General features: G+C 39.9%; 1 protein-coding gene across 1 annotated transcript in view; it reads left to right on the forward strand.

Moving 5' to 3' along the window:
* ctnnd2a (catenin (cadherin-associated protein), delta 2a) overlaps window positions 1-12,954 on the forward strand; it is a 244,102-nt gene that overhangs the window by 219,892 nt on the left and 11,256 nt on the right. The window contains exon 25 of the mRNA XM_061757693.1: window positions 5,461-5,587. Coding sequence (XP_061613677.1) covers window positions 5,461-5,587 — 127 coding nt within the window. The remainder of the gene's footprint in view (window positions 1-5,460; window positions 5,588-12,954) is intronic.

Consider the following 12,954-nt stretch of genomic DNA (forward strand, 5'->3'; position numbering starts at 1 on the left):
AGAGTCCAGAACCCTGCATTCTTCCCTTGCATGCACATACAGTATTAGGTCATGGATGTTTGGGATAGCCAAAAATCCCATAAGCCTCCAATCCAGACATGGATTAACATACAATTTCGACGAGAAGAGTCTCTACTAAATTGTTGCTATCAAATGGTAAAGCAGAAAGACCTTTGGTGAATTTTGTGTATGAGAAATGGTTAAAAAAAAAAAAACTGTCAGGTCATTAATAAGTTTACTTGTTTATTTGTTGTCATGAGTGTTTTGAGACTTGTTTTTCCAAAGTTTTCCCTGAGTACATCAGTGTATGTTTTGTGTATGCTGTTTGTTTTTGTCAAGCTACAGTCACAGGACTAAGTAGGGTTTATGACTTCGTATAGCAATTCCACAGGAGTAGAGAAGGGAATTTCGGCAGAAGCAGTAGATGTTAGTTGGATGACGGTCCATGAATAAACAGAAATGCATGAAGAGAGCATCTGAGATGACTAGAAAGATCAGTGGTGCAGCAATTATGAATAAACCAAAGCCTAAATCTGTTTCCAGCAACACTGGCGCTTGCCTTAAAGATAAATCATGTATAAAAGTCTCCAGTGTGCTTTCAAACTGCGCGTGTACCCGAGTTGATTTGGTTTCTATGACTTCTATGTCCTCATTCTGTGTTTGCGCTCCTGCTTCACTTCCTTGGAGGGATGCCACCAGTCAGCCATCCATGTCAACAACAAATGTCCAGTATTGTTCAGTCAGGGATTGATGAGCAAAAAAAAACAAAGTTACAGCGTCTTCTTGATTGGACCGGCAGGATTTGATAATCCCACACACACATAAATACACAAAACAAACTGAAGACTGAATTTCACACTGCAGTTTCCAGCTTGCCTCACTTCTTGAGAAAAGATTTAGCTGTGGCACTTAATCAGACATGCTCGCTTTATCGCTGTCTCACACACTTGCATGTAAATATACAGCAAAGCATACACAAATCAACAAAAAGTACTTGACAGTTTGGTTTCAGGGTCAGAGAGATGTTTTGCCTGGCAAGTGTGGCAGGTTCTCAACGGTGCAGGCTTGTGTAATTGACTGTGTGGATGTGTGTTAGTCAGATATGACATTGTAGAATGTGCATGTGTGTGTATGTGTGAGAAGTCAACCGTGTGTGACGCTCCGTATGTTCCTGTAACACGAGTGAGTCCATTTGTAAAGAAAATGTCAGAAAGTATGTTCAGGTCATCGCGTATCATGCGATTCCTTTCCGCATTGTTGCAGTAACGTTGCGTAATGCAACGAACGTTTGATTGATCATGCTCAAATCACTTTGAACTTGTTTTTTTTTTTTTTTCTTTACCAAGGGCATTGATTAGATGAGTGTCTTAAAAATTAGCTTGTCATCCTCTTCTGCACAAGAGAAGACACAGCAAGAAACATAGAAGGGAATTGGAAGTTCCGAGATAAAATATAAAAGTGTACTGCGATTACTTATCTGGTAGCGAGCGAGAGTATTTTACAACACTCAACCAAAATAAGGCCTGCAGAGGTCAGGTACAACATTCAGCATCGTAGAAATAAAAACAAATATGAGGATGAAATTCACTTCAGAATGAAAAACTACATAGAAGACACACACACTTACACATCCATTTCAATCACGTTTTACCTTGCAACTGCATGACCTGAAACTAACAATGCAGTTATGAGGAGAACGACATGCAGAATGGTTGCAAAGCAGAAAATGGATGCATGTGGATTAGGACAATGCTCATATTTTTGTCCTTTATGACATTTGTAATTGATATTATTTCACCACTAACAAACTGATGTATTGTTTAAATATTGTATTTATTATTTTATGTGACCACATTTTTCAATGGTAGTTATTTCTGTATGTCAGGTACTTCTGTTGTACGGACCAACCAGCTTGATTATTTCCGCTTTGTCTCTCTAACAAAATCACTGCGTTCGACACAAGATCACTTCAAAACAAGATACATTTTACTGAACGACGTGAGTCGTATCTTTAAAGTAGATTCATCCAGCTCAGGTCAATATTGACTGTTCACTAGAACCCAATCATGCTTTTGTCAAAACTACAAGACTACACAATCATTGACATTTTGCTAACATTAAGACTTCTTTTTCTGTAATCCTACTCAGACGATATAACAAATAAACACTTGCAAACTTCACATAGGGATATCCCAACGGAAATTCCAACACAGATCTCCTGACTGTGAGGCAGACGTGCTAACCATGATCAGTGTTGTGAAATAAATCAGTTGAATGTTTAAAAACTCTTCGTGTTGTTCGTGCACGCCCTTAAAGACCCTTGCGGCTCAATTCGAGGACCCGATGAACGAGCTGCATCCACAGGCAGCAGATTGCTCCCATCGCTCACTGCAAAACCCATTCATTATTCAATAGTCAGTGACTGTGTTCATTTGAGCAACATGACACTTTGACAGTGTCCAATTGCGGGGTGGCGGCATGTACCATCAGGAAGTTACATGGTTTATAATGAGATGTAGCTTGGGATGGAGGAAGAGTGAGCTGATGGATAAATGGTAGCAGTATGGATGGCTGGAATGGATCTACCTTTTGAAGCACGGGGTCTCAGAGGAGCCACCTTCTATTCGTCTTCATTCCTGTGGCGGGAAAGTCATGGGAGGACACAGCATACTTCTTGATCCTTGGCTCTGTATCTCTTTCTGCTTGCCTCACTCGTTACGGTCCTGCCATTACTCTCCCTGTTCCCACTACGTCCTGTCATCTTTTGTCTCACGTGTCTTCCTCCCTTCTCTTTCTGCCTCATCTACAAACCCCAATTCTGGTGAAGTTGCGCCAAAAAACAGAAAACAATGATTTGCAAATCCTTTTCAACCTGTATTTAATTGAATACACTACAGAGACAAGATATTTAATTTTCAAACTTATGAAAGTTTTTTTTTTTTTTTTTTTTTGGGCAAATATTCACTCGTTTTGAATTTGATAACTGCAACATGTTCCAAAAAAAGCCGGGACAGAAGCAACAAAAGACTTGGAAAGTTGAGGAATGCTAAAAAAAAATGCCTGTCTGGAACATTCCACAGGTGAGCAGCATGCGCTACTTCCATTGAAAATGTGTGGCGCATGATGAAGCACAAAATGCGACAACGGAGACCCCAGACTGTTGAGCAACTGAAGTTGTACATCAAACAAGAATGGGAAAGAATTCCACCTACAAAGCTTCAACAATTAGTGTCCTCAGCAAACGCTCATTGAGTGTTGTTAAAAGGAACGGTGATTTAACACGGAAAAAAAGCTGGGACAGCAACAACAACAACGTGTTGCAGGCATCAAATTAAGAATAGCACAGTGAAACCTTGATAGAACGGACTAATAGGGGTGGGGGTCGTCCGATTTGGCCGATTGTCCGTTACATTGAAGCACTTTTTTTGAGGCCATATGCTCCCATATTACTGTACAGTACAAAATTACTGTTTTGTAGTTGTTTATTTTGTGGACTAAAACGCCCAATACAGTACATAATTATTGTAAATAAATGTAAAAAAAAGCTTAACAGACTTTGTCAATGGCATTTTAAGTGACAAATAACTATGAACTATATATATATAAAAAACAAAATCAGTGTAAATCTATGATGAACATAAACAATACATATAAAAAACTTTTTTTGACACACTTTTTTTTTCGTTTTATCCGATATCCATTATATCAGGGTCCCTTTTATCAAGGTTCCACTGTATTTGTAAAAAAAAACAATAATAAAGTTTATCAGTTGGAACATTAAATATTTGTAGTGTATTCAATGGAATATAAATTGGGAATGATTTGCAAATCATTAGTGTACCCCACCTCTCGCCCGAAGTCAGCTGGGATAGGCGCCAGCGTACCCGCGACCCTAGTGAGGATAAGCGGTTCCAAAAATGGATGGATGTACTCTGTTTTACACAATATCCCAACTTCATTGGAATTGGGGTTTGTAATTCCTCCTCCTCATCTCCATTCCATAAGCCAACAGCGCCAACCCCATGTATGCACACCTGCACCCACTGCTAAACTCATGCCCCCCAGACAGCAAAGCAATGATTGACTCCATTTATATTTGTATTATCTACTTATGGTTTGCATTCAGAGGTAGCCAATTATCTTAATGCTAAATTGAATCAGGTTCCAGGTCTGTGATTGTTGCGGACTATCATAATCCATTTTTGAAAAGTGCTTTGCTCCAATCGCTCACTCCTTAATAAATACACACACATACACAAAAGCCATTGGCTCTGCAGTAATTATGCATGCCAACTTGTTGTGATAAAATGTCTCTGCCAGTAAAGTAATAAGACGATGCTCGGGCTTGATGCAAATGTCTTCAATTGTGTTGGCCAGTTGTGTTGTGGGTGTTTTTCCCACTCTGTGTTCAGAATCATTTTTGATAATGAAAGAAGTGATTGATGTGATTATGTCATTTTTTGGCACTAAAAGAACAATTTGGAACAGCCAGCCGGGGATGAATAGAAAGGGCAATTGTTTGTGGCTATTTGTTTGTGGCAAAACTGTGGCTATTTTAACAAATTGACCATATAGTGGAGCGGTTCATCGTACATTTACACTGAATTTGGTTTAACTTTAAGACATTTTAAAAATTAAAATAATAATAATTTGCGTCACAAAATTAAGTATGCATCTAGCCTTCTGCTATCATCCATTAGAAGCTCAAACAAAAAGTGAAACAAATCTTGAAGGTCTGCCAAGAAACCATGTGAGTGGAATGATGGTGGCCCATTGAACTATGTTGTGAACTTGTGTTAACATCTACTTGTTGCGCTGCTCACTAGCTTGAACGTTATATCATCACATCAATGGACTCTTGCAAATACACACTAGTCAATGCTGTAATGACATTTTTTTTAAATAATTTAAGTGCCTAATATTTATAAAAACACACCAATATCAGTGTCTTTTTATAATTAGTCGTACGTTTAATCGTTCAAATTATTACAGACAGGTGCACATTTGAAATAAAATCCATTGCAAACAGACTACTGCACAATAAATGTGAACATAAACATGGATATTTAAATAATTACGAATCCAAATCTAATAATATTAACAATATAAAAACAGTAATTGTATACATTACTAATAGCATCAAATATATGAACATAGTATTATTTAATGGGGGTTAGGGTTCGTTTAGGTTAGGGTTAAATTATGTTGAACAATTTCAAATATAGCATACACATATAGCACATGAAAACTTAAAATTTTACTTTTGTATTTTATATTGTTTACTTAACTGATGAACATGTTAAAAAAGCATTTCCCCTGTGACATAGTACATTTAGTCGAGTGTGCTCATTTCAAATCTGAAGCACGGAATTTCCTACTTGAAATATGATATTTATATACACACTGTACTGTGCGTTATTACTCATCATAATCTGTGTCTCTTGTATATTTTTCCTCCAGGATGGCTACTCCCAGTATCACTTTGTGGGCTCTGCCTCCACAATAGAGCGAGACCGACAGAGACCATACTCTTCCTCTCGAACTCCCTCCGTGTCCCCTATCAGGACGTCCCCAAACAACCGCTCCGGTGAGAAAACGACAAGTAATGATTATGATGAAGTGTGCGTGCATGCGTACGTGAGTGCGCACGTGTGTGTGTTTGTGTGTGTGTGTGCGTGTTAGCCTTGCTATTACCATCATACTGTAAATGTTCCAAGGGTAATTTCATCCAGTGATATTCTTCTTCTCATGCGGTCATTTAAGTTTAGGTTTAATATTTAATTTAAACTAAAATTAACCTTGTACAATCTTATATTGCTTGCAAAGATCAGTGGGGGCTTGCAGAGTTCACGTCCACTTACAAAAGTCTTCTTTGAACTATTAAAATACTTAAAAGGTAAAAATCCGCTCTATTTTATCACATAGACAACTCGTCAAAGATGTGTCATATATATTCATTGAAGGCTTCCTTCCAAGGTCTTTTTGGTGCTGTTTGAAGTTTTTTCTTTTTTTTTTTGAATACCGAGTGTCTTGAGCTGATATTTTAAAGTTGAAGCTGTGATTCACCGAACTGAAAATTCTTGACTGAAAGCAAAAACCGAAAATGAGGAACCCAAGGCTGAAAGCCGAAACACAGAAAGAAATTACTGTGCCAATTATAAGTAAAGTAGAAATTCACTTCCAGAACAATGTGTCTGTGAATTTTCCGTATTTTTAGAATTATGTCAAGAACGCTACCGCGGGACAGTTATTGCAGTATATTATGAAATCCATCCATCCATTTATCTCTTATATTTGTACAGCAGCTGTTCATTTTCACAGAACTGTATTTTTCACTGCGCAAAGGTGGTATTTGCTCTGAAGTCGGCTTACTTTATCCGCACGGTAGTATATACGACATATACGATCTTAACATCAGGCAGCTTGTCAGAGTGAAACTGAAAAAAATGTAGACAAAAGAAATCGATTAGCTAGTCTTTTAAGGTATATATATATATATCCATCCATCCATTTTCTGAGCCGCTTCTCCTCACTAGGGTCGCGGGCGTGCTGGAGCCTATCCCAGCTGTCATCGGGCAGGAGGCGGGGTACACCCTGAACTGGTTGCCAGCCAATCGCAGGGCACATAGGAACAAACAACCAGTTGCACTCACAGTCATGCCTACAGGCAATTTAGAGTCTCCAATTCAGGCATGTTTTTGGGATGTGGGAGGAAACCGGAGTGCCCGGAGAAAACCCACGCAGGCACGGGGAGAACATGCAAACTCCACACAGGCGGGGCCGGGGATTGAACCCGGGTCCTCAGAACTGTGAGGCTGACGCTCTAACCAGTCGGCCACCGTGCCGCCATATATATATATATATATATATATATATATATATATATATATATATATATATATATATATATATATATATATATATATATATATATATATATATATATATATATATATATATATATATATATATATATATATATATATATATATATATATATATATATATATATATATATATATATATATGATGATGTGTGACTTATGTTGAGTTGACAACGGACGCGACGCGAACGTTCGGCTTATATTTAACGCATTATTCATGGCAAATATTGAGTTAGTTGTGTTGTTTTAGTATTTTGAATATTTATATGAATAATAGATTATTCACATACGCAATTTGGAGAAAACTGATCCTATGATGGACAAAAAAACAAAACATTTTTGGGGAGGGGGGCGGGGCTGGAACGGATTAATGGTATTTCATTCATTTCTATGGAGAAAGATTATTTGAGATAGTGTGTTGAGTGTTTTGAGTTACGAACGTGGTCATGTAATGAAAAAAACTCAAAGTAGCACTGTAATATTTTTTGCATTTACTGTAGATATGTTGAAAATGATAGCCTCCTGGAATGGATTCTGTTTGACATTAGAAATGTAAATAATGAACATTTAGCAGTCAGTATGTTGACATCTAGGCTGAACATATTTTAGAATGTGTGTTTGTCACCCACAGTGATTACAGTTAACCTTTAGCTTGAGCCTAGTGGCATTCATGCGTTGCAAAGTGCGCATTAGCTGTTAGCATCCGTCGTCGAGGATCCTTTAGCTGTGCTTTCTCCACATCAGGCTTAGCAGGCTGATGAGGCAGAAAAGTACTTTTCCTTCCTCCCAGCTTACAGGGGTCTTCAAGGACCCAGCAAGGGAGCCATGTGTGTATTCATCCATGTATGTGTGGAGACAGCAAAGAGAGGGATGATAAACAGAATGAGAGAGAAGAATTAGATATTAAAGGACTTTTAATACAGGGATGAAGATTTGACCTTGGGCAGTGACATTGAAGTGTTCATCTTTTTTGTGTGTATGTGTTTGTGTAGGTATGTCTCCCATTTATTCACCTCTCCTCCACCTTCACTCTTCCAGTAATCCTTCTTTCTTGTCCCGTCTCCCTCTGATCGCACACACACATAAATGTGCATCTGTATCTCCTGCCTGCATATGCTCCATGATTGGGCCCCCTAGAGACGGATCAAAGGAGAGGGGGTAGTGATGGTGGAGTGAAAGTGGTGATGTGGGGGAGCTGGGTTGGGGAATTGGGGGAAAGGAGTTTGCAGGGAAGGTGTCAGGGGGTGTCAATGGCAGGGAGGCAAAGTGAGAAGGAGACCTTTGCATCCACCCTGGCCGCCGTGGGAGTTCTGCTGTGTTTCGAACTGATAGAATAAGTCCCCCAGCTAGATTGCCACTGTAACCAGGGGTGATGGCAACATCTCTGTGGGTGTCAGGTCACAGCGCCCATCCTAATGGAATCTACCTCAGGGGTGTCAAATGATATATTCTGTGGAGGGGGGAATAAAAGGATGAAAAGTTCTCTCTCAGTTCTGGGGTGGCCAAAGCTCCTTACGAGCCATATCTGCCTCTTTCACCGCCCCTTTGCTGTTCACAGATCCTCAAGTACATTGTTGCTCAGTCATGTGGCGAGCAATCTCATTTTACTGAGGGTTCATAAGTATAAGACAGCAGATGGTGGTGAAACAGTAATATTTCAGACCTCCAACAATGCAAAATCAAAATTCACTCTCTCTAACTCACGATGTAACTTGACGACTGTAATTTACGACGACTGCACTGGTGGAGACCGAGAAAATTGGCACCAAATTACACAAACATGGTTCGCCTCAAGCCCGGATTGGGTTAGGCACTGAAAATGATGATAAGCCCTACTTGCATGATCGCATAAAGGTATAGTGCAGTAGCATTCACAGAAACTACATTTCCCCAGACAATTCTAAATCTTAAATGCATTTTTTCCACTTGACATCACGTTACGTACCTATCCTCCTGTTGGTGTTGCACTGTGGTGCCCACAAATTGTGCAGAGTGGCATGCATTATGGAAAACATGCAACTGGATACTATGACAGAGGAGGGGGCAGAGGTGTATACATCTCATCAATCCTCATGGGCCGTACAAATTCATGTTACTTACAGTGTTGAGTCCTCACAGAACACTTACCGTATACATTCTGGTGTTCACTGCGCAACTCCAAAAAGAATTTCCTGTCAAGAGCTAAGATGTTTAGTACAAAAAGAGCACACATTCATGTTTCGAAGTTAACGCAACAATTGCCAGCAAGGTAGTCGACACGACACGGTAAACAACAAAAGCTAACATCCCGGTAGCGCAAGCTAGCAACATGTTTCTGGCAGCAATAGAATAAAACGATTTGATTGTAGCTCAGCTAGCTTCATGTATCTGGTGAATAGTTTCAGTGTATTTAAGCTACATTTGATGTTAACAGCTTGTACCTTAGCTCACTGCATTTTAAATAGCTTACTGTTTTTTTTAGCCAGGATAAGTACATATTGTAAGTAGTCGGTTAGCTGTAAAGCCTAACTCTTGAGTACCTGCCAACACTATGTGAGAACTCCAGTGACAGCGTTGGGAAAATGTAAAAGAAAGCAAAGCAAACCTGTGAGCAAAATATTAGAAATTCGGAGTGTCGCTGTTTGTAATATTTGGGCCAGGAGGTGTGAATGGCTGTTGACGTCACAGAATGGTCAGCCATTGTTCGTGTTGGCCGCCCCAATCTAAATCTTGGTAAATAACATTCTTAACAAACTGAAGCTCTATTTAGTTTTGCTAGATGATTCAAGTTGGCCTGGCTTGGCTTGTGTGTGCATACAGTAAAATCGCTTGTTAAAAACTGGGAACCAGATAAAAGGTGATGAATTTTTCTTTTGCTGTTAAATGTCAAACAAAGGACTTGGATTGTAATAAGTAGTCCTTTTGTATTCAAATAGATAACTTTTAAAGACACTTTAAAAAAAAATCACTTTAAACACCTTTATTCTATTTGGGTAGTTTTGCCTTGCTGCTGTCTTCATGATATAGGAGAGACGTCAAAGAGAACAAAGGCTTTTTTTTGTTCTTATTTGTCCCTCTCACATTGAAATGAAGAACATTGTTCCTCTTGTTACAATGAGAGCGTGTTCATATGCGCAGACTGAGAAAATATATACAGGGACAATCACTGTATAGAGCTCTATCACACATTTTGATTTACACTGTCACCAGGGTACAGTATAAACTCCAAAGACGGAATTGCCAGTTGCTCGAATTTCCTTTGTCTATGTCTGATAGAAAATAATCTAAAGTGAATCCATTTGTTCCATTCCACAGTTCATTGGCATCATAAAACCTTTGTTAACTGTGTAGGCAATGTTTTGAATATTATTTGGACATTTTTAACGTTAGAAGTTAACCAATGTAAAATACAACTAAACCTAAATAAAGTAAAACTGCTGTCATGGAGGCGGCACGCTGGATGACTGGTTAGAGCGTCTGCCTCACAAATTCTGAGGACCGGGTTTAATCCCCGGCCCCGCCTGTGTGGAGTTTGCATGTTCTCCCCGTGCCTGCGTGGGTTTTCTCCGGGCACTCCGGTTTCCTCCCACATCCCAAAAACATGCATGGTAGGTTAATTGAAGTCTCTAAATTGCCCCTAGGTGTGAATGTGAGTGCGAATGGTTGTTTGTTTATGTGTGCTCTGCGATTGGCTGGCAACCAGTACAGGGTCTACCCCGCCTCCTGCCCAATGATAGCTGGGATAGGCACTCCCGTGACTCTTGTGAGGATAAGCAGCTCAGAAAATGGATGGATGGATGGATGCTGTCATGGATTAAACCTGACAGACACATAATGGAACGTGAACAAGATTGTGTTTACAGAGTAGCATTGTCTAATGGCTGTTTTTTTTTTTGGGGTCAGTATAAGAACACTTCTTGACCATTGTGGTTCTTTCGTTTGTGTGTACTCAATTTATTCTTCTATTATTGATATTTTATTATTATTATCATTAATTCTGTTGCTAATATTGTACTGAGCAGCCGTACTCTTCTCTACTGCAATAAATTCAATTGCTGGTTAAATGACTATCATGACACATTTCCTTTGCCATCACTGATAACCTTCTGTGCTAGCTCACAAACAAAAAAATCAACCAAACACATACATGTGGCGTTAATTTGGCATCATGCATGACGTCATGCGTGGTGACGATTCGCTTTGACTTGAGCATATTTTGTTAAGTTTTTTACCACTTTTGGGTCCTTCTGCTGTATTAAGTTAGCTATATATCTATAGTTATGTTTGTAGTTTGCAATGATGTATGACTATTGTACCAATATCTTTTTGTAATTGTTTGCCCCTGCAGCTAAATAAAACCTCTTGCTATAATGCAGTAGAGTTGTACACCACTGCAGCATCACTGTTACCTGCAAAGTCGGACTGAACTGGTCCAGACTGAGTATTTTTAGAGTGTCCTTCACTTTGAACGCTCTGGCTAATCTTGCAGGGCATTAATGCACTACATATATGTGGAGTAGTTACAGGAATGTTTAGCAAAGGAAACTAAGGGGGTTGATACTCGGGCAGGCAGGCAGGTGTAGGCAGTATTCTGGCAATCCTTTGTGTCAAGATAAGAGGGACTGAGTAAGCACTTTGAATATGCTATAAGGGGATTACATTGCTGTGTGTGTGTGTGTGCGTGTGAGAGAGACAGAGAGAGAGCGAGAGAGAGAGACAGACAGACACAGAGGAGAGAGAGAGATATAGAGAGAGTGAGTGAGAGAGACAGAGACAGACAGAGAGAAGGTGAGAGACAGACAGAGAGAGAGACAGACAGAAGAAGAGAGAGATACAGAGAGAGAGAGACAGAGCGAGAGACAGAGAGGTGAGAGAGAGAGAGAGAGAGACACAGAGGAGAGAGAGAGATACAGAGAGAATGAGTGAGAGAGACAGACAGAGAGAAGGTAAGAGAGAGTGAGAGAGAGAGAGAGACAGACAGACAGACAGAAGAAGAGAGACAGATACAGAGAGAGACAGACAGAGAGAGAGAGAGAAAAGGTGAGAGATAGAGAGAGAGACAGACAGACAGACAGACACAAAGGAGAGACACAATGAGTGAGAGACAGAGACAGACTGAGAGAAGGTGAGAGAGAGAGCAAGAGAGAGACAGACAGAAGAAGAAGCGAGTGATATACAGAGAGAGAGAGACAGAGAAGGAGATAGAGACAGACAGAGAGGAGAGAGAGAGACAGACAGACACAGAGGAGAGAGAGAGAGATATAGAGAGAGTGAGTGAGAGAGACAGAGACAGACAGAGAGAAGGTGAGAGAGAGAGAGAGAGACAGACAGACAGACAGACAGAAGAAGAGTGAGAGCTACAGAGAGAGACAGACAGAGAGAGAGACAGACAGAAGAAGAGAGAGATACAGAGAGGTGAGAGAGAGAGAGAGAAACAGACAGACAGACACAGAGGAGAGATAGAGAGAGAATGAGTGAGAGACAGAGAGAAGGTGAGAGAGAGTGAGAGAGAGACAGACAGACAGAAGAAGAGAGACAGATACAGAGAGAGACAGACAGAGAGAGAGAGAAAAGAGAGCGACAAAGAGGGAAGGTGAGGGGCAACCGAGGGAGAAACTGGAGGTAAAGCAGTTTAAATTATGATAGGCTATGCATGCGTGCGTGTATGCGTAGATGTGCAGTGATGCATTCATGTGTGTGAAATACAGTTGTGCAGAAAAGGTAACATTACAGCTGGTAAAATATCCTCCCAAAACAGTGTAATAAATCTGTCAGGGTAACCTCCACATGAGCAGCACACATTTTCATCTGTTTTAAGATTTAAACAGATACCTGTTTTATATTGCTTGCATTTTGATTGGTTAACAATGTCAAATAAAGCGGTTTGTATTTGTGTACAGTGTTTAGTAGGTGATCCTATATGCTGACGTGGTAAATGTGGAATAATGACTCTGCATCTTGGAAGGCCAGAATGCTCATGCATGCACAAATATGGCCATGCAGGGGTGTGAAGTCTCATGCTGTTCTCATTATTTTGTGTGTGTGTGTGTGTGTGCATGTGTGTGCATGTGTGTGTGGTGTTTGTGTGTGT

The sequence above is a fragment of the Phyllopteryx taeniolatus genome, chromosome 20 (assembly GCF_024500385.1).
Source record: "Phyllopteryx taeniolatus isolate TA_2022b chromosome 20, UOR_Ptae_1.2, whole genome shotgun sequence".
Lineage (NCBI taxonomy): Eukaryota > Metazoa > Chordata > Actinopteri > Syngnathiformes > Syngnathidae > Phyllopteryx > Phyllopteryx taeniolatus.